The sequence below is a fragment of the Kryptolebias marmoratus genome, linkage group LG12, assembly GCF_001649575.2.
Source record: "Kryptolebias marmoratus isolate JLee-2015 linkage group LG12, ASM164957v2, whole genome shotgun sequence".
Classification (NCBI taxonomy): Eukaryota; Metazoa; Chordata; class Actinopteri; order Cyprinodontiformes; family Rivulidae; genus Kryptolebias; species Kryptolebias marmoratus.
In genome coordinates this window covers 21,470,400-21,492,603 of record NC_051441.1, presented here as the reverse complement: position 1 = coordinate 21,492,603, position 22,204 = coordinate 21,470,400, and the positions used below count along the sequence as shown (strand labels likewise).

At 39.5% G+C, this 22,204-nt stretch overlaps 1 protein-coding gene across 2 annotated transcripts; it reads left to right on the top strand.

Moving 5' to 3' along the window:
- The first annotated feature begins 212 nt into the window (after nucleotides 1-212).
- si:ch211-234h8.7 (uncharacterized protein LOC561627 homolog) lies at nucleotides 213-21,036 on the top strand. Of its 2 annotated transcripts, none has more exons than XM_017438837.3 (6): nucleotides 213-319; nucleotides 9,092-9,355; nucleotides 15,221-15,364; nucleotides 15,999-16,618; nucleotides 16,723-16,903; nucleotides 18,121-21,036. In XM_017438837.3, exons 2-6 carry the CDS (start codon nucleotides 9,133-9,135, stop codon nucleotides 18,510-18,512), a joined length of 1,560 nt encoding a protein of 519 aa, XP_017294326.1. In that variant the 5' UTR covers nucleotides 213-319; nucleotides 9,092-9,132; the 3' UTR covers nucleotides 18,513-21,036. The 2 variants fall into 2 exon arrangements, with proteins under 2 accessions (XP_017294326.1, XP_017294327.1); XM_017438838.3 differs by lacking the exon at nucleotides 213-319 and adding an exon at nucleotides 342-497.
- Nucleotides 21,037-22,204: the final 1,168 nt, after the last annotated feature.

Below are 22,204 nucleotides of genomic sequence, written 5' to 3'. Positions count from 1 at the left end.
GAAAGAGAAAGAGAGAGCTGCCTGAATGCAGGAAACATGCAGCTGACACCAGGATGAATGTTGTAGCTGTAGCATCTCTCTGCAGAGATCCCATCATCCCTTCCACTGGCCAAAAACAAACTAAAAATAGCATCTGTGGGCTGATGCGATACCACTGGAGGAGGTCAGATCGGGCGGGCGTTAGGACCTGGGAGCGTGCAGCTGCAGCGCGCACACCCCTGCCGCCCCTCTGACGCTCTGCAGGCAGACGTGCGGGCTGAAACGCTGCTTCGGTGCTGAGGCAGGAGGCAGGAGGAGGGACTGATAGCTCCATCATCCGGTAAGGCACTCCATAGTTTGTGCTGGGCGCATTTATGGCCTACAGGAGTTGTTTCCATTTGATGTTCCGAATGAACCACAGTGAAGCACCCAGCGTCGGGCTTATTTATCGTCCTGGGAGCGACAGCGTCATGGTGGCAGGTCACGTCATCAGGTTTGGAAGCCATGTCCTCCAACAGGTAATAGGACCCGGACCGAGCGATGATTGGACCGGAACCGACTGTATCCAGGCTACTGTGCTGCAGGTGGAAGCTGTGCTCAAAGTAGATCAGCTGCTTTCATCGGGAGTTGTTTTTGTCTTAAAGGTTTTAATATATATATAAAATATCTCTTCTAACCTTAGCTGAAATATTTTAATAAAGAAAAATAGGATTTATTACAAATGTCTAATCCTAGTAATTTAGCTCAGATTATCTGCATCATGCCATTTCTCACCTTGTTTTCGTAAACTTCAATGCAATAATCAGCCATAATATTATGACCAGAGGATTCCTCATTTACTGCAAAAACACCTTTGAACTGTGAAGGTCACTGTGGCTATTAGCAGACTCTTTAGGGTTGTCGGACTTTTTCATTCGGATGCTCGGTTGGATTAAGGTTTGGAAAGTTTTGAAAACCATTTCAAACTGGTTCTTGTGTTCCTTAGAAAGTGTTCCTGAAAGAAGCCACATCCATCCAGCTATTTTCTGCTACTTATCCGTGGTTAGGTCATGTAAGCAACAGGTCCAGGAGGGAAACTCAGACATCCCTCTCCCCAGCTGCACTCTCCAGCTCCTCCTGAGGGATCCCAAAGCATTTCCAGGCCAGAGAGGAGACAAAGGTTAATCCTTACAGGAAGTTATGGGTCTGCCTCAGGGTCTCCCCCTAGTGGGACGTGCTTCGAAAACCTCCATAGTGAAATGCCCAGGACATATCCTAATCAGACTCCCAAACTACCTCAGTTGATTTTTTTCCATGCAAAGGAGCAGCGGCTTTAATTGAAGTTTCTCCTGGATGATAAAGCTCCTCACCTTATTTCTAAGGCTGAGCCAGACTGTCCTACAGAGGACGCCCATTTCAGTTACTTGTATCCACCACTGCCAACAGCAAATATTGTTTCTATGAAACTGAATGAATGGCAGGACCCATCGCATTGTGAGCCATCTGATCAGGACACTTTATAGGACTTTCACCACTTTATGCTCTGTGTTCCTATATCATTCTATTGAAATCCTGAACACTGGATTAAAAAAAGAAACAGCCTTCATTCAGTGTGTACATCACTGAGCCCTTCACTGTGGCATTAGTCCAAATGTTTTCCTCCTTGGATCACTGGTAGATCCTGACCTCTGCAGACCTGAAACATCCCATGGGAGCTGTAGTTGTGAAGGTGCTGGCTATGTAGGTCATCACATTTTAGCTTATGTCAAAGTTTCATCTTCCTGCCCTTTTTTCTCTGTTCTCCTTGTAATTTTTGTTTCCTAGTATGTTTGTATGCTGCCACATCAGCTTTTTTGTTTTGTTTAATTAATTATTTAATTTTATTGAGTCACTTGCGTGGTCTGCATCTTTGGGTTCTCGCTTGCAATTCTTGACTGACTGACTGACTACTCATCTATCTATCTATCTATCTATCTATCTATCTATCTATCTATCTATCTATCTATCTATCTATCTATCTATCTATCTATCTATCTATCTATCTATCTATGCCCAGCATTCACATAGTAACGCAGACATTGTTTGGTATAAACAGTGTCCAACTAAATGAAATGTGTCATGTCAAAAGTGTGGAGATTTAAAATGAGCAAATATAGCATTTGTTCACAACTGTATGTCATTTTTGAGAAAGAGTTGTTTTATTGGGGTGAAAAACAAAATAAACAAATTAAAGAAAAACTGACACTCATTTGGCTAGCCATCATGAAAACCCCCAGACTGCACTTTTAATGACAGATGGAAATGCAGAGTAGAAAGTGAGTCTCTGACAAACAGCCGCTGTGTGAAAACTATAAATCATATGGAAAAAAATCCTAAACCATAAGCAGCTGAAGGGGCTGGTCAACACAGATGTCAGTTATGTCTTTAGTGTTTTATGTGTATTAGTAAATATGGCAAGTTAAAAAGACTTGTCACTTCCAGGTGAAAGAATCAAATTTTAACTTAGATACAGTGGAAGTCCATTTTGGGGGGATTGGAGAAAAAGCTGTAAGCAGTGAGAGACACACTAGGTAAAAGAAGACAAAAATCCTTTTGTTGTATAAACTATATGAAAATTGCAAAAAAGAGAACTGGTTTACAAAAATTTAAAGAAGGATTACACAGCTCAAAAGTTTGAATGTGTGACATCATCATACTGTAGGTTAAACATTTTGTGATAAAATTTCCCAAAATTCATCCATTCAGCCATTTAGCCATCTTACACACTTTTCAGATCAGGGTCATGGGGGACCTAGGTGCTTATCGCCAGCGGTCATTGAGCAGAAAAAAACCACTGACAGGCAAGGTGAAAAATATCTCGTTACAAATGGACCTGGCAGCAGATTGGAGGGAAGCAGGTGAAAACTCTGTCCTTGGACTTGATGTGTTGGAAGAAGAAATAAAAAAGTAAAAGCAAAAGAATCAGAATTTGGGAAACTTTGACATAGATAAACATGGTTTATCTATGCTCAGCACACAGACATTCACTTAGTAATGCAAACGTTTGGTTAAGAAAACAGTGCCAAACTAAACAAAGACATTATGATGTAGTGTTCTTGTATCAGTAAGTTGGTTTTGACATTGGACAATTCATTAGGTACACCTTGCTAGTACCAGATTGGACCCCTCTGCTTTGTATTAGTGTATCATAAGTGTAATAATTCAACATAGATTCAACAAGATGTTAGAAACATTCTTTAGATTCTGTCCATATTGACATGTTAGCATCACACAGTTGCTGCAGATTTTTCAGCTACACATCCATGATGGAAATCTCCCATTCCACCAGATTGAGATCTGGTGAATGTGGAGATAGTTGGAGTCCAGTGAATCCAGACCCATCAGGTTTTTTTCCAATCACTTATTGTCTTAGTTTCCTGCTCTTAGCTGACAGGAGTGGCACCCGGTGTGGTCTTCTACTGTTGTCCGTCTGCTTCAAGGTTGGATATGTTGTGTGTTCAGAGATGGTATTCTGCAAACCTTAGTTAGAACAAGTGGTTATTTGAGCTCCTGATACCTTTCTGTTATCTCAAACCAGTCTGCCCATTCTCCTCTGACATTAACAAAGCTTTTTTGCCCACACAGCTGCTGTTCACTGGATAGTTTCTCTTTTTTGAACCATTCTAAACCCTAGAGATGATTATGTGTAAACATCCCAGTAGATCAGCAGTTTCTGAAATACTCAGACCAGCCCGTTTGGCACCAAAAACCACGCCACATTCAAAGTCACTAAAGTTCCTTTTCTTCCCTGTTCTGATGGTTTGAACTTCATTAAGTTGTCTTCACCATGTCTATATGCCTAAAGACAACTAGTTTCTGCCATGTGATTGGCTGATTAGCTATTTGTGTTAACAAGCAAATGAAAAGTGTACCTAATAAAGTTGCCAGTGATGGTATAAACCTGATAAATGATTAAAAAAACACAAACAAATGAGGACCTGTTAGGCTAGCCATTAGCCTAGCCTGTACAAAGACATTTATCTCTTTCACCATACTCTGTGCTCTATGATTGATGTCACAGCTGATAAGGTTCTAACTACTGATAACTAGAGCATCACTTCAAAGGTTAGCTGGAGTATCTCTTTAAATTATTACAAAAGGAAGTTCTAGATTATTTTTGTGTTTTATAAAATAAGGTTTATATTTGTTGGAATTTCAAGCAGCAGCTGCATTGGTACCCTTCAGATTTTCTTCATATTTATTTAGTTTTCCATTAAACCTTCTTAAATTCTATTTTTTGTTTCTAAATATTTGAGTTGTTGCATTGTGAAACATTTAAAGCTGTCTACCGAGTCCTGTGACATGCTGTCTGTGTGCTTTGCACAAGTTATATAAATGAGTTTACAAATTAAACAGTATTCTGACAGAGTTGTGAATATTAAAGTTCATATGAGATTTTTCTGAAGCTGTGACCTGAGCTGAATGAATGATCAATGCTCAGGGACAGGTGTTACAGAGAAACATCACACTGGTTTGTGATGACCTGACCTCTATGGACTCTGATTTGCAGTCTGTGTTTCCATGGTAACACTGTGTCCTGATGACAAACAGGACTAAAATAAGCGAGCAATGTGCTGCCTCCATGATGACATCAGTTTCAGTGAAACTGTTGTTTGACAGGTGAATGTAGCTGTAACGCGTGACGTCTGAAATACATAAAATCAGACGTCACACTTCTTTGTGCAATGGATAACTTTATTCACATTGGTAAAAAATTTACATCTGTTCATGATTTTTATTTAAAGTATGTGTTTTTGAAACAAGAGCTAGACTTTTTTTAGGCTGGTCACGTCACATTCCAGTCAGCGCGAGGACTGAAATGATCGTGTTACCCGGAGACACCGGATTGCTGGATGTTTAGCTTCCCCCCGCTGGCGTTTCTACCATTCGGCATTCCTGCTGCTTTTTCAAGAGGTTGTAAATTAAGTGATGGAGTCGAAACCCACTTCATCACTGTCAAAATTTGCAGTTTCATTGCTATAATAAGCACAATTCTTAAAAAAGAAAAGTCATCTGAAATTTTACAAAGCTAAAAAAAAAACACCTGACAAATGTGGCCTTAAGTTCTATAAAACACATGATCCTATAAGGGTGTCTTGTCAGTATGCCTGTATGCGGCTGTGTGGTAAAAACCATCCTCTGGAGCCTCAGAGGGCTTATAAATCACGGGGGGTACAGCAACTGAGCCTGCCCCTTACAATGCATAATAGGATACAACGGAGCGATAAATCACACTTTTTGTTCTGGTTGCTGTTGAATATCAGCTAACTGAAGGACAAAAAAAGAGGATAGTGCTAGTGGTCGTGTTTAAATTGATTAGTGACTTTTTATTTTAGCATGTTTACTACAAACAGATGTATATGTAGTTTGCTTACAATTCAAAGGTTGTGGTTAATTGTGATGTCTCACTGCAGAGTTATAGCCTTTGTCAGAAAGACTTGACGGGTGGCATTAAGGTCAGGTGTGAAACTCAGTCAGTCTTCATTCATTGTTCCACTGCATGATCCTTAAAACATACTGTACAGTAGTGTTGTAAGGAGGGGAACACAGCCATTCATTCATTCATTCTTTTTTCTTCCTTCAAATAACTTAGTCTTCTACCAGGTTGTGATAGCAACAGAGGGAACATGGAAACACAGGAACTCAGACCTGCCCATCTCCAGCGTCTCCCAAAAACCATGGCTTTACAATCTTTACAATCAGAAGAGCCATTTCTGCCACTTTTCCCCCTAAAAAATATTGTCCACAGTTGCAAAACCTACTCAAAGACTGGAAAAAAGATACATATTGGATTCAGTTCATTTTTTTTAAATTTGATAACTCTACGTATAAAAGTTTAGTTTTGAAATCAAAGAACTAAAAGAAACTGTTGACATTTATCTGTATTTTTACATTTTATGACAAAGGTAAAGACCAAATCTATCTGAAGTAGAGAGAAATATTTTGTATATATCATCTTTGGTCAAATTTACCCATTGAACTGTATGATTCTAAATTATATCTGTGAGAAATGAATCAGTACCCCCACGTTGAAGTAATAAAGCATAAATTTGTATCCTGTTCAATTATTTGAGTAAAAATGAGGATATTTAATTGTGACTCACTGAATTTTCTATGTTATTAGGCCAGCCCAAGGTTGTAAGGGACCCTCAGGAAAATTTCATTTGGGGGGCCCCCTTTTAGTTAAGATAATAATAACAGAAAAAGTGGTTAAATTATTAAAATTGTCTGAAATCGTTTTATATCATACAATAAAATAAAATACACAGTGTGTAAACACCTTTGCGAAATTCCAAGTTTATGACTTTTCAGGTTCCCATTAAATTTTAGGAACCTTTTCTTCATATTTTAGAAAAACATAAAATAAATGGATAGATATGAGATGTATATGATTGGACAATGAATAGTTGTGTGATGCTCACTTAGGACTTATTAAATTGACCAGCTACATGGAATCATTTGAACTTCCACACAAAACCAGAAAGCAAACTAATCTTTAAAAAAAACTAATGATGGACATAGCTTTTGTTCACAGCATTTTCTGTCTCAGTATCAGTCAGAGCTGTTTGTTCAGCAGATCACAGATGGGCTGCAATGAACAGTATTAATTAGCATCTATTTAACAGTTTCACTACATTTCCACAATTGTACAAACTAAACCAAATGGTTCAGCTGGTGTATGCTTACTGAGCTGCATAGTGACATCACTGACAGAGAAAAACAGTATAGAAGTGTTTTTCTGTGTGCTTTAGATTATAACAGACAAATAATTGAGATCTAGACAGTGTGTCATCCTGTCTTATATGAATATTCAAGTGATCTTGGAGACCCCTGCTGGCCTGGAGACCTTAAAAATGAGCCTTTAAGCATCTTTTTGGTCAGCTTATGGCTCTTGGTCAGCTTTGATTAGCATGTAGCGCCATCAGAAACTGACAGTACCACCCAGTGGAGAAACTCTCAAATTTGTCCTCGAAAAAAATTACTTTGTGATAAACAGAGAAAACAGGAGTCCTGACAGTACTCCCCCTACGGTCATCACCTGGCGACCTAGCTTATTTGTCTGGGTGATTCCTAAAGAACAGGGGTGGGTAATACTGGTCCTCGAGGGCCACCATCCTGCATGTTTTACTTGTTTCTCTGCTCCAACACACCTGATTTGAATCAATGGGTGAATAACAGGCTTCTGCAGAAAATGAAGAGGTAATTTAACCACTGAATCAGGTGTGTTGGAGCAGGGAAACAAGTAAAACATGCAGGATAGTGGCCCTCGAGGACCAAGGTTGCCCACCCCTGCTATAGAAGGTGGCAAAAAGGTCTGGGTAAAGAATATACCATCATGGAGTCCAGAATCACACTTTTGGGCTGTACTCTTCCCAATCCACAAAATACGGCCAGCTCCTCCAGGGGAATCCCAAGGCATTCCCAGTCCAACCGAGAAACATATGCCCCTTTTCCACTGGCTCTACTACAGAACCCCCACTCTATTCAGCTCGGCTTGGCTCGGCTCTAAAAAAAATGCATCACGTTTAGCAAAGGATCGGTAGCAGAGGAACGCCTCCTTAACGAAAAGGTTACTTCTGCAGAACGGCTGCCCATTGCCTCTCATCCACTAATGTGAGACACACATACTGTACATGAGTTACACACTATTGTAAATGAATGAAGTGAACCAGGGGCTCAGATTTGCTGGTGGTGCACTTTTGAGGCTGAGGCATTTCCAACTTTATTTATGTGTCTATTAACATAATTACTGTAAACACAGAAACACTCAGGGGGTTGGCAGAACTTAGAGGATTATTAATCAAATTGTAGATATCAAGAAATGGGTTGCTGCACAATGACGGACTGTTTCAGACACAGTGCAGAGGAATTTGATATATCTAGGCATCATATTGGTGAGGCCATTCCATATGGCTGACATGGCACGGCTCTGGGTCAACTGCTAAATATCCGACCTATCAGCCAGCTCCCTCTGAAAGGCTCGAATTGGCACATGGAGAATTCTTTGAAGGAACACAGGTAGGTATTAAAACACTGAGTTTCTTTACTTAACTCGGAGGAAATATACAAGAGTGCTGAAGTGAAAATTATAAATGTTTGACATTAACAATCTTACAAAGATTTGGGGTTTAACTCAGCCTTAAACATAGAGGAAAGTCATCAGCTGGAACTGATATCAGCTGTGCCGGGTGGAGAAAACTGCATTCTCAAACTCATCCTAGAAAATGAAATGATTAGTGGAGAGCAAAGAAACTAATTCATAGCTTATTTTGTGTGTATGGCTAGGAAAATGGAATTCCAGACTATACACAGTATTTTGTTGTCCACCTCTTACTACATTGACCCTGCCTCACCCTGTTTTGTCTCAACCTTAGCAGCCACCCCCAAGTTTATGTTTTAAACTGCTGGAGTACTCTGTAGAAAATGAAAATAGTCAAATTTGGGCCAGTTTCTCAATAAATATTCTTTATCATCAGCATGGCTTTAAGACGTGGACATTAGCCTACGATGTTTTCTGTCGAAAGAGCGCTACCATGTTAGAAAAAAAGCTACAGTGCTCTTGAGACAGGTTGAAGATGCCCACACCAAAATCAAGAAGTGTTCGAAATGCCCACCACAACTGACTATTCAGAAAGAAAATTTATCTTTCACAATTTTTTTGAGCATGTTCTATATTTAAGTGACTAATGCAAGTAGATTGAAACCCCTTGTTTTAGGACCTTTTGGAGATTCCCTCGCAATTATCGTTTGTCAAATAGTCATCAACAGTCACAGCCCAATGAGAGCCTATGTCTAGTGAAGCTTCAGGCTGACTGGGGCTAAAAGCTTTTTTTTCCTGCATTTTCAAAATTAACAACTGACCCATTTTTAATTTAACAAAACTGAAAGAAAACATTAAGCAGACAGAGTGTTGGAAATGAAACTAAACTGCTTGTGTTGATATGACATATAACTGTACTGCGCCATTATAGTTAATGGGTTCACAGAACCACTTAACTCTAATTTGAGCGAGCTTACTGCTGATTAGTCAGTGTTCATCATGTTTTTGTAATGAAATTCAACCCAGCCACCTGCTGTCTTGTCTTTGTTCCAGCTTCTGTCACTGCCTCAATAAAGACACAACCATAACGTACCATGGGAGGTGTTGCAGTAGATGTGGGTTCAACAGGTGTGAAGGCTCCAGATGGAGGTTGGGGCTGGGCGGTGCTGGCCGGATGTTTTGTCATCACAGGCTTCTCCTACGCTTTCCCTAAAGCTGTTAGCGTCTTTTTCAAAGAGCTGATCAGGGAGTTTGGCGTTGGATACAGTGACACAGCGTGGATCTCTTCCATACTGCTGGCCATGCTTTACGGCACAGGTAGGCTGCTTCTTCTTTATGTTATACACAAAGGCAGACAAATAGCTGCAAGAAAATGTACAATGCACTATCTTATATACAAGCTAGAATGCAGGTTTTTTTTAACTATGGTTTAAACATGTTGCATAGTCCATCACAACCAGGACATTGTTTTTTCTATCTCTCCAAGCTTCTGATAGTTTTTAAAAAGCTCAATGATTTCATGCTGCTGCTAATTTGAAATTGTTAAAAATTTTAAAGGAGACCTATTATGAAAAATTCACTTTTTGCATGTTTTTGTACTCCAATTTGGGTATCTACTGCTTCTAGAAACAGTCCAAGCGCGCCCCCCCCCCAAAAAAAAAAAAAAAACAACACAAAAACAAAAATAAAAAACACCCTGCTGTTTTTGACAATAAGTAAATGTTTTCTGGTGTCAGCAAAATGACCTGTTTCAAAAACCTCGGGATTGAGCAACTTTAACTTAAAAATATTTAAAGTCACAGGTTGTGGGTTTTTGGGCTTGTTTAGAAAATGTAGTTGCTTATTTTAGGCTCACTCTTGTGTGTCATCCCTTTGTCCACTAAACAAAAATACCTAGATTGCATGCATACCTAACATGCATCAGTAACTGAAAGATGACAACAGCGTGCATGAGTCCTACAACTGCAGGGGTGTATTACTTCCTGTGTGCTTGTTTTTGTGGTTACTTGTTTCTCTTACAAGATCTAGCAACAGTTCAGTTTGTTTACATAGCATCAATTTACAATGAAAGTCATCTCAGGGCACTATACAAAAACATTCACATAAATTTTAAAATGCCAATTTGTAAACATTCTATATCTAAGGAAGCCAGCAGATTGTGTTGAATCTTCAGTTTGTTGCAATCTCTCACAGCACATTGGAGAAATTGGAAAGGAACAACTCTCTTTTAACAGGAAGAAACCTCCAGCAGAACCAGAACCAGGCTCAGGCTGGGCGGCCATCTGCCTCAACCAGGTCTGGTTTGGGAGAACAGAAAGGAGATACAGGACCAAAACAAAGAAAAACACATGTTATTGATAAATAATTACAAATACAAACCTGTAGAGTAAAGACAGCAGCAGAGTGAGAACATGTGGTCAGTTTGTCCTGCAGCAGTCTAAGCCTATAGCAGCATAACTAAGGGATAGCTCAGGAAACCCAAGCCAACCCTAAGTATAGGATTTATCAAAAGGAAAGTCTTAAGCCTTGTCTTAAAAGTAGACAGGGTGTCAGCCTCACAGATAGAAACTGGAAGTTGGTTCCATAAGAGAGGAGCCTGATAACTGAAAGCTCTGTCTCCTGTTCTACTTTTAGAAACTCTAGGAACCTCAAGTAAACCTGCAGTCTGAGAGTGAAGTGCTTTGTTAGGAAGATATGGAACAGTAAGATCTTTAATATAAGATGGAGCTTCGTTGTTGAGAGCTTTGTATGTTAGGAGTAAGATTTTAAATTCTATTCTGAATTTTACAGGGAGCAAATGGAGAGAAGCTAAAACTGAAGAAAAATTATCTCTCCTCCTAACTCTCATCAGAACTTTAGCAACACTGGTCATAGTTGTGGAGAAATACAGATCACAGTTGGTTTAAAAAAAAAAAAATCCCAGAACTCTGAATATCTCTTGTAGCTCTATCAAATCCATTATTAGGAAACCGAAAGATGATGCTCCTACAGCAAACCTGCCAAGAGAAGCTCACCCACCAAAACTCACAGACCAGGTAAGAAGGGCATTAATCAGAGAAACATTTAAGATGCAATAGATAACTGTGATGGAGCTGCAGCCCTTCTGCAGAGATGGGAGGATCTGTTGATAGGACCACTAGAAGTTGCAATAATAATAAATAAAATGAAATAAAAAGAAGGGGAGGGCTACTCAGAGACAATAGTAATAGATCTCTCATAAACAGTTAAGAAGGGGCGCCAAACTTGTAAAATCTGTTTTCAGAACCTCGGACAGTAAATGCTTTCTTTTCAGAGTCCATACATGTCATAATATCCCTCATCCAGTGTGAATGAGAAGGGGGAGTTGGATCTTTCCACCTTGCTGGTGTAGATTCTCAGTCATCCAGGCCATGGTAAATCCAAAAAAGCTTAAAAAAACAAAAACAACTGGACTTCTATTCTGTAGTTGAAAACGTTTGCTTCTCGTCTGAGGAGCTTTCTCAATTCAGAAATAGAGAGTGTGGAGTTGAGCTTTTAAAGCTGAGATGTGGTGTAAACTGGATTACTTGCAGATTGTTCTCACTCTCCTATCAATAGAAGCTCGTTAGGGTCCTTGTTTGTCTGACTTACTGTTGGGCTTCTCTGGTCACATGAATGCAGGTGTTGATTGGATTAACAGATTAATGTTTGCAAATGCACACAGGGACAAAGACCTTCATTTGTGGAGACATATCCTGTGGTCTGACAAAACTAAAATTGAACTGTTTGGCCATAACGACCATCGTTACGTTTGGAGGAAAAAGGGGGAAGCTTGCAAGCCTGAGAACACCATCCTGACTGTGAAACACGGGGGTGGAAGCATTATGTTGTGGGGTTGTTTTGTTGCAAGAGGTACTGGTGTACTTCACAAGATAGAAGTCCTCATGAGGAAAGAACATTATGTGGAAATACTGAAGCAACATCTCAAGACATCAGCCAGGAAGTTAAAGCTTGGGCGCAAATGGGTCTTCCAAATGGACAATGAGCGGAAGCATGCAGCCAAACTGGTTACAGAGTGGCTTAAGGATAACAAAGTCAGTGTTTTGGAGTGGCCATCACAAAGGCCTGGTCTCAGTCCTATTGAAAATTTATAGGCAAAGCTGAAAAGGCATGTGTGAGCAAGGCGGCCTTCAAACATGGCTCAGTTACACCAGTTCTGTCAGGAGGAATGGGCCAAAATTCCTGCCAACTATTGTGAGAAACTTGTAAAAGGATATCCAAAACATTTGACCCAAGTCATACAGTTTAAGGGCAATGGTACCCAATACTAATGAAGTGTATTTAAACCTTTGACTTTGAAGAAGGTAATAAAAATTGCCTTAAAAGCATTCTCTCTCTCATTATTCTGGCATTTAGCAAATAGAAAAAATTATGAAACTCCTAATTGACCTAAAAGTTTATTCTGAGTTCACATCAGACAGTGTGAAAAAAATGTATATGTGTCATTTGATATAGTGTATGTAAACTTCTGGTTTCAACTGTAGAACTAAAGTAGGTTCATATAGGTTGTTTTAAAACCTGTATGTACTTTTCTGCATTGATGGTGCCTGTCCAGATGTGTAAGCTGCCCATGCCAGAGGCACTAATGGCATGAGTCTCATACAGGTAGGCTTTTAAACTGTGCACTGATAACAGATTAGATGGTCCCTCTTCTCTTTAGTCCAGAGGACCTGGCGTCAGTGGTTTCTGAAAAGAATTGCAAGTTTTTATTCGTCTGATCATAGAACAGTTTTTCACTTTGCCTTAGTCCATTTTAAATGAGCTTTGGTCCAGAGAAGACAGCAGTGTTTCTGGATGTGTTCACATATGATTTCATCTTGCCCTGATAGAGCTTTATTTAGTATTTGTAGATAGCATAGTGAACTGTGTTTACAGACAGTGATTTGTGGAAGTGTTCCTGAGTCCATGCAGTGATGTCCAGAACAGAATCAGACTTGTTTTTAATGCAGTGGCCCCTGAGGGCCCCAAGATCATGGGCATTCAAAGGATTCTGAGAGATTCAGCCTCTAAAACAAACTTTTTACTATCCTTTTACTGATCTATTGCCAATTACCCAAATTTGTTGCAAAAATGCTCTTAAAGTTGTTTCTTACTTGTACAACTTACTTAGACAGCATTTTGTTGCACCAGTGCCCACTTTTTTAAGATCTGTTGCTGCTATCAAATTGAAAATGACCCTGTTTTTGTTTTCCCTTAAAAAAAATGGTACAATTTCTTAATTTTAACATGTGACATGTTTTTTGTGTTCCATTGTCAATAAAATATAGGTTTATGAAATTTGTAAATGATTGCATTCAGATTTTAATTTACATGTCACCCAGCATCCTAACCTTTTCCGAATTGGGGTTGTAACATGACAAGTCTGATCAACAAGGGTGGACAATGAAACAAGCAGCAGCCTCTGCTGAAAAATTAATGACATTTCAAGACAAGCGGCATCCAGTCAAAGAGAAACGTCTGACTGCTATAGAGCTGGTATATGTCTTTATTGATCTATCTTGGTGGTCCTAAGAAAATCTGGCACTCATTATGTGGATGTAGACTATGTATAAATCAAGTGTCTGTGCCACCACTTTGACACTTCAGTTTGCCTGCAGTAAGGGGTTTTGTATGTCCTCAAAGAGCCAGTGTCTGTAGAAGCAGCGTTATTAGTAGCTGCTAACTGCCTGTGTCTTTGCTCTGGTTTTCCTGTCTGTGGTAATAAATCCCTATGTTTTGAATATCTGGGTGAAATTTGCTTAGGTGGTTGAGTTGAAGGACAACAAGGACATGGAAATAAAATGAGTGGAAACATTGGAAAATACAGTGAGGGAGTTTTACTCCTTTCTTTGTATTATGTTTGTCCTTATACCTTGCCGTATCAGCTGCGAGTTTCAAAGCCAGAGAAACAGAACTTTAAAAAGGGTTTAAACTTTAAATCAACACATAGTCTGAATGTTATACCAGATGATATCTTTGCTAAGCAACAAACCTCCACTCAGTATATGGCCGGAGTATTTCTCTGTCGACCAGAAATCTGGGCTGTTTGTGTTGTTGCCTTGGTAATATGTGTCCATAAATCTGAGGAGCCGATGGGTTTGATGTGTTTGTTTGGTTGTTGTGAACAAAACAAAAATCAACTGTCCGTCTGCAGATTGAATTCTCCATTTTTAAGGCAGTTGTAAAAACAACAAAAAAGTAAAAGTAATAATAATCATTAGAGGCATAGCATTCCTTGAAGGAATGCATATCGCCCACCAGCTTTCATGCCAGGATTTTAGATTATGATCATTTAATGTTGAAAAATGCTGAAAAGCCATTTTGGTCAAACTAAACACTATTTTGTGTAAATGTAAATTATGTGCAATCCCACATGACATCATAAGATCTGTTAGCATTTGGAGTATGAGTTATTATTGACTGTCAGCGACCACACTAAATTTTAGCTCAATATAGGTAAATTGGAGTTATAGCCATTTTTTTCTTGGCTGAAGTACATTAGTAGTGGTGAACATCTTGGGTTGTCTTGAAAAGTTAATTAGTTGTAAATGTATGTCCAAAGATTGCTTCCTGAGAGTTTCATTAAAATCTGTCCAGTGATCCATGAGGCTTTGTTTTGTTAACAGACAGACAGACAAACAGAAATGCACACAAAAACAGACAAAAACATTATTGCCCGCTCTTTGCCTTTCAGTGGTGGGTAATAGAAAAAGAGTTGAAACTAGTAATATAAGTTATGTAATTAAAGAAATGCTGAAGAAAATGTGTGCACTTCTACAGCAGTTTGATTTTAACATTAAGGTAATGTCTCACAGGGCTGTGATTGTTGGAGACTAGTTTGCAACTCACAATTCCAAGAAAATATGCCCATTTTCAGTCGCAGTCTCACTGAATACTAAGTGTTTGCAACCAGTGAGTCATATATGGAAAAATAAGGGTCCCTTAGTCCTTTCCAGTGTTGTTTTTTAATTTTATTTTTTTGACAGGCCAGTTAAACACACAAATTAAGTTTGGAGAGTAGAAATTAGATCAATATATTGCTTGGATTCTCCTTTTGTGGACATTTGTGCGCATTAGTTTCTCCCTTTTTGTCTCACCACTGTCAGTATATAAAAGAAACACATTTGGTGTTACGCAAATGCTGTAGCTGACAATAAGAGACCACTTGTGTTACACTCTGTGCAGGTCCTCTGTGCAGTGTGCTGGTGAACCGCTTTGGCTGCCGTCCAGTGATGATGGTGGGGGGTCTCTTTGCTTCTTTGGGAATGATCTTGGCTTCCTTCTCCACCAGCATCATCCACATCTACCTCTCTACTGGAGTCATTACAGGTTCGAATAAGTTCACAGAAATTAAAACATTTCAGTGTGGCTGCCTGCCTTCTCTGACCATTGAGAGGACAATGTGTGGACAGATTGTTCCCTCTGGCTTGTATATTTTGTCACTGTCTGAATCTGCACAATCCTCCTCTTTCAAATGACAAACTAATGAGGAAGAAATAAATTTATTCAGAGCCTACAGGATCTCTTAATCTGTTGGTCAGTTGTGTACAGGTAAACATATGACAGTAAGAAGATAACAGCTGTAACCATCAATAGTATTCAGAAAAGTCTTGATTTTTTTTGTTTTGTAATAGCCAACTTTTCATGCTGCTCTTTCATGTGTCTCTGAGGAACAACTTTTTTGTTACTTTATAATAGTTCAGTCTTCAGTACAAGATCATTCTGAAATTAATCAATATTGGGTATGTTGTTACGGATTAATATAATGGAAAAAGAAAATAGAAAAAATTCAAATGAGGACTGGAAGACAGCTTTGAAAATTATTTTATGAAAATTACTTGTGATGAAACTGGAGTGAACAAATCGACAAACAACTATCAAGATTTGTCAAAATACTGCAGAAGTTATGTAATGAATGTAAATATAATAAAAGAATATTTAATTTCTTTGGTTTTTGCTGCAGGTCTGGGATTAGCCCTGAACTTCCAACCATCTCTAATTATGTTGAACCGTTACTTCAGTGAGAAGCGTCCTCTGGCCAATGGGCTTTCAGCAGCTGGCAGCCCTGTGGCCCTGTGCTGTCTCTCACCTTTGGGCCAGGTTCTTCAGTACCAGTACGGATGGAGGGGAGGCTTCCTCATCCTTGGAGGTCTTCTGCTGAACTGCTGCGTGTGTGGGGCCCTCATGAAGCCGCTGGTCCCTCCCAAGTCTGCCCAGAAAAAGGAGCTGGGAGAGGATGATGACAAGGAACAGGAGGCAGAAAGAAATAAGAAGAAGGCCAAACCCAAACTGCTTGACTTCTCTGTGTTCAAAGATCGTGGCTTTCTCATTTACACCGTGGCAGCATCCATTATGGTGCTGGGCTTGTTTGTGCCTCCGGTTTTTGTTGTGAGCTACGCTAAAGAGCTGGGAAATGAGGACACCAAGTCTGCCCTGCTGCTCACCATCTTGGGTTTCGTTGATATGTTCGCGCGACCTTTGTGTGGCGTGATCGCTGGAATGCAATGGGTCAGACCTCGATGTGTCTACTTTTTCGGCTTTGCTATGATCTTTAATGGAACTGCTGACCTAATTGGCTCTCAGGTGGGGGAATGCTTGCTTGTTAAAAATAAATAAATAAAAAATATTTAGTTTACTGGTTTAAACTTTTAGTCTTCAACCTTTACAAAGTCTTGTATCTCTTCCAGTCTAAGGACTACCCATCTCTGGTGGCCTTCTGCATTTTCTTTGGCATCTCTTATGGCATGGTGGGTGCATTGCAGTTCGAGGTTCTGATGGCAATAGTTGGCACTGAAAAGTTCTCCAGTGCCATTGGCCTTGTCCTGCTCATGGAGGCTATTGCTGTGCTGGTTGGACCACCAGGTGCAGGTCAGTGGGCACCAATGTATTAACCCTAACAACCCGTTTTGTTTATTGATTGTTTGCAGTTACACACATTGTTTGGGCCTTGCTACCCACTAGTAAAGTTGTTTTTTTTCCTGGAAGTAGCTCACCACAGCTCTGCATCAAGGCATATCTGAAAAACCTCCTTCAGTGCGTAAGCAGTTATGACACAGTTAGGATCTTAGTTCTCTCTAAATAAAAAATCTCTGCTATTTTTTGCATCCCTGAGAGACTCTCTTGCACCAAGGTGATACTATTACATACTCCCACATTAGCAGCAGGCCCTGGCCTGACTTGACTCTTGGACCACGTCAGGATGCACTAGAAAATTATGTCACACTATCACAACACTACTGTTACGTGTGGGCATGATGGGGTTGTAGTCTTAGCATTACATGTAATAGGGATCCTGCTGCATTCTTAAAGGGACAGCCTGGTCATTTGTGAAGTGATGCTCTCTGAAATACTTATCAGAAGTTAATTTCTTATCAGCAGTGACATCAATCACAGTGCACAGAGTTAGCAAAAATGACAGAAATCTTCCTCTAGGCTAGGCTAAAAGCTAGCTGAAAAGGGGCCCATTTCACATAATTTTTAAGGCTCATACTCTCATACTGGTCTAAAGAAACGCTTAATTGGCTGATTTTAAACCCCTACATTTTTGCATGGGGTCGTTAGTTTTGTTGTTTTTTCAACCAAACAACATCCGTGTTACTACGCAAATGTATGTGCACTGAGCATAGACCAGGTATATATATATCAATGTAGACTGTGTATATATTATTGGTGCTGAGGCTGCTGAATGTAACAGTGTTGAATAAACCGATTAGATGTGCTGATCAGGTGGACTGCTATTTTGCAGCCTCAGAGCCAAGAAAAAAAACATACATGGTCTATGTTCATCACAACATTTTGACAGAACATCACTTCTAAAATGACAAGACTGTCTCTTTAATACACATCTGTAACCCTTGCCAAGATCCAGCAAAGATCCTCCATGTTCTGAATATTTTTTTTATATGGTGTAGCAGGGCTTGCCATCCAGTGGGAAGGGGGTCTAACAGAGTGTTAGAAGAGGAAGTTTTTATTCGAAATTGCACTGAAATGTGGGCAAATGTAAATGATTTTTGCCAAACCTCTTTGCAGAGAACTCAAATTTCATCTCCCCATCTGTTTCCTAAATTATCCTTCTTTTGTTTCAGGGCGGCTGCTTGATGCCACCAAAAACTACATGTACGTCTTCCTGCTGGCGGGGTGTGAGGTGGCAGTCTCAGCTGTTGTTCTGACTACCTGCAACTTCCTGTTTATCAAACCGAAACCCTCCGTGGATGCAGACAAACACGAGTGCGTCACAGCAGCAGATGATAGTACAGCAAAGATGTGCAGCAGAGGTGCAGAGGTGATCGATGATGAGGAGAAAGGGGCGAGAGAGGAGCAAGATAAAGCATTAATGGAGGAGGAGGATAAAGACAGTGAGGAAATGGTTGAGTTCAGGCCAAAGAGTATAACTGTGGATTCACAGGAAGTGGAGAGGTTCCTTAAAGAGCCTCAGCAAAATGGCAGCATGGCTGCTTGTCCTGAAACATGTCTGTAAGTGGGGATGGAGAATCCTGGTGGGATTATTAACCTAACAGCTCCATGAAGTGTACTAACTAGCACAATATCTGTTGAAACGCTTTCCCCAATAATTCAGTGTTTATTTGATGTGTTTATGTCTGACATTTGCAGGGAGGAATTTGATTTCACTGGAATGTAAAATCTGAAGAGTTATGTCGGCAATATTTTATCACTTGATATTTGGACATTTGTTTCACGGTAAATAATAGAAGAACTCAGTTGCAACACTGCCATGTGAATACAGTTCATATGATTTTTGGTAGGATTTTTTAATATGTGGCCACCAGCAAATAAAAGTAAAGGATAAGTTTGTTAAAATTCAGAACAATCAGTGTCAACAAATCACATCAAAACACCGCAACTTGACTTTTTATTTAGGTGAGCAGGAGATGTTCAGTGAAATTAGGAAAAGTCATAAACTAACAATCCATCTATCCCACAAAACCCAGGGTCAAATCATAAATATAGGCTCCTCCTCATTATTAATAAGGAAGTGCTAAAACCAGCATAATGACATAATGACTAACTGATTCTGATGCAAAGCTAAAGGGACATTTTGAAGGGGATTTCTGTGGAAAGGTTATGAACATTTATTATCCTAACAATTAGAGATAGCTCTTTGAACAATCTCAGTTTGGAGAAATACAACTTAATTCTGACAAGCTAATGGCTAGTCTGACCGGAGCCAAGACCAAAGTGGATTGCTGCTGTTTTGAAACACCCCCAATCCTTAAAGATTTCATAGCAGTTTATTTTTTATCCTTTATTTAAACAAGCATGTCCCATTGAGATCTCAGTCTCTTTTGCAAGGGAGGCCTGAAGGCAGCCTAACATGCATGTTTTTAGACTGAGAGAGGAAACCAAAGTGCCCGGAGAAAGCCCACACAAACTCCACACAGAAAAACAGTTTCAACCTGGGGTTTGAACCCAGGACCTTCTTGCTGTAAGACAACAGTTCTAACCACTAAGCTGTCATGCTGCAATGTTAGAAGCTGTTTCAGGAATATCATACTACTGTGTGAAAGTGATGACAGTGTAAAGGTTTAAGTAATAGTGTTGGCATGAACTGCTGTTATTTGAACCTCTATATCACCGTCAATTTTACATTACATGGTTATTTTGGCAAAAAATGTTGTCATATTCATGATGGGAATTATCCCACTTCCATTGGACCCTGATTCCATCAGACTTCTTCTTCCTCTTTGTCTTTTGGCTGCTCCTTTATCAGGCCTCCAAGTTCAATTTCCACTGGCACCCTGCAGGTTAACAGCACCAGAAGCAGTTGTTGTTAACCCTGGTCAGTAAGGCAGTCGTACACCTTGTAGTTGTAGATCCTCAACTTTGTTTTGGCAATAGTTTTACATCAAATGTCCTTCCTGATGCAACCCTCACCATTTATTTGGGCTAGGGATCGGCACCAGAAGTGCACAGAAAGTGCTCTCCCAATGGCTGGTTTAGCTCCATCAGTTCTGTCAGAAATAAACTGTATTTTTCCAGAGGCCATTCAAAGAGCTATCTACAACAGGTGTGATATTAATTGTTCAGTACCTTTACACAGAACCTTAGAACTTTAAAACAGCCCTTGGCTGGTCAGCCATAAGCTTCAAGAGTCACCAAAACTCCACCTGACAACAAAGTTTTATGTGGCTTTCACCCATGAGCAGAGCTAGGTTTCATTAGTGTCAAAAGTCAGAGTCATGTATTCATCAGTAGTACAAAAAAATCCTTAGAAAAAGCACTTTGTTTTATTATGCTTCGTTTATTAGAAGTATTAAGCTGTTTTATTAAGAAAATGATGCTATATTTTTGACCAGTTCTAAAATAAATCTTCAGCTGAAATAGTTGTTAGAATGTCATAATGTAAAGCACTGAGGTATGTATTTATTTTTTCATGGGGTTTGTTGTTAATAAGTAAAGAACAGAGTAATTTTTGCCTCATTGTTTAGGACTTGAAAGTTGTTTTCACTGTTGTTTCATGAAAAATCAGATAGTAATCCATGTGTCTGTGTAACATGTTCCTGTTAAGGTTTAAACTCATGTCTGTAAAAACCCTAAAGATTGTAAGCTTTTCTGCTGCTCCTTCCCCACCACATGCTGTGCTGTTACAGAGTCGATTATGCTAGTGAGAAGAGCTGCATTGAGACACCATAGCTGCTGCATGTAGTGTCAGTGTTGCTGCTGTTTGAAAGTTATTGCTGCTAATGTGGAAGCTTTGTGATTCCTGTCCGAGTAAGAGAAAAATATTTCCATTTAAGATGCTGTTCCTGGAAGGTGCCCTCACTCAACAGACGTGTTCCTGTAAGAGCTCCATGTGACTGTGGATATTTGTTGTTGTGAAACTTAGTACCATACCCACAAAGCTGCACAGCACAAACTGTGGCATAAAAGACACAACGGCTTTCTGTGGAACAAAGTGTGGTGAAAGATATGGCTAACTGTTAGTAAAGTATAAACACATATATATATATATATATATATATATATATATATATATATATATATATATAAAACAAAAATATATTTTGACAGAGCTATTCTATTAGACTGTTTTCCTTTGTTGATGTTCTAAATGTTTTGTCTGTACTTTCTCTGAGTGTCTTAACAGAATATATTAAAGAAAACTTTGTTGTTTTAGAACTTTGGTGTTTTTAGTGTTAAAATTATTTTAAGACCCAAATGTTATTCAGTTAGTTCTGGAGTGATGTAAAACAGTTCACCAGATGTTACTCTGGAATGACTTGGAGGTGTTTTCTTGTCTGAAGATATTCGAGTGAGAAATATATATGTACACCTAATGTGGAGGAGAAGTGAGTGCAGAAGTTCACCAAGCCTTGTTAGGAATGTCCGGTTGTTTTTGCTAGAACTTGGGAACAGTGGTGGTGATAACAGGAGGATTCCTGGAACACAGGATTTGTCTGGTTCCTAAAACACAGGAAGCACACTGGGTTGAGCTAGACCCAGTGTCGTAGAAGTTACGTTAATGGTCAGAAGTATGCATAGTCATCATGCATTGATTTCTGTATAAATACGCCCTGTCTCAAAGATACTTTGGAATTTTGGGGCAAGCTGATCAAGAGTAAATGTGTCAATAAAATCCCCCGTGTATTGGCTGGAATCCAACGAGTCTCTGACAGTTATTTCGGTGTGCGACATACCTGGCTTTTCACCCACATAATTGGTGGCCCGTACGGCTTTTCACCCACACTTACACCTTACTAGTACTGCATTGGTCCTACTTTTACCATCTGAACTGCCTTAAATCTCCGTGACATAGATCAACAAGATGTTGGAAAGATTCCTCAGAGATTCTGTCCATATTGACACATTAGCATCACACAGTTGCTGCAGATTTGTCAGCTGCATCTGAATCTCTTGTTCCACCACATCCTAAAGGTGCTTGACTGGACTGAGATCTGCTGACTGTAGAGACCATTTGAGTCCAGTGACTCCACACCTATCAGACCAGGCAATATTTTTTTAATTTCTTATTGTTCAGTTTTGTTGAGCTTGTGTGAACTGTAGCCTCAGTTTCCTGTTCTTAGCTGACAGGAGTGGCATTTGGTGTGATCTTTTGCTGTTGTAGTCCATTTGCTTCAAGGCTAGACGTGCTGTACATTCAGAGATGGTATTCTGCAAACCTTGGTTTGGAACAAATGGTTTTTTGAGCTA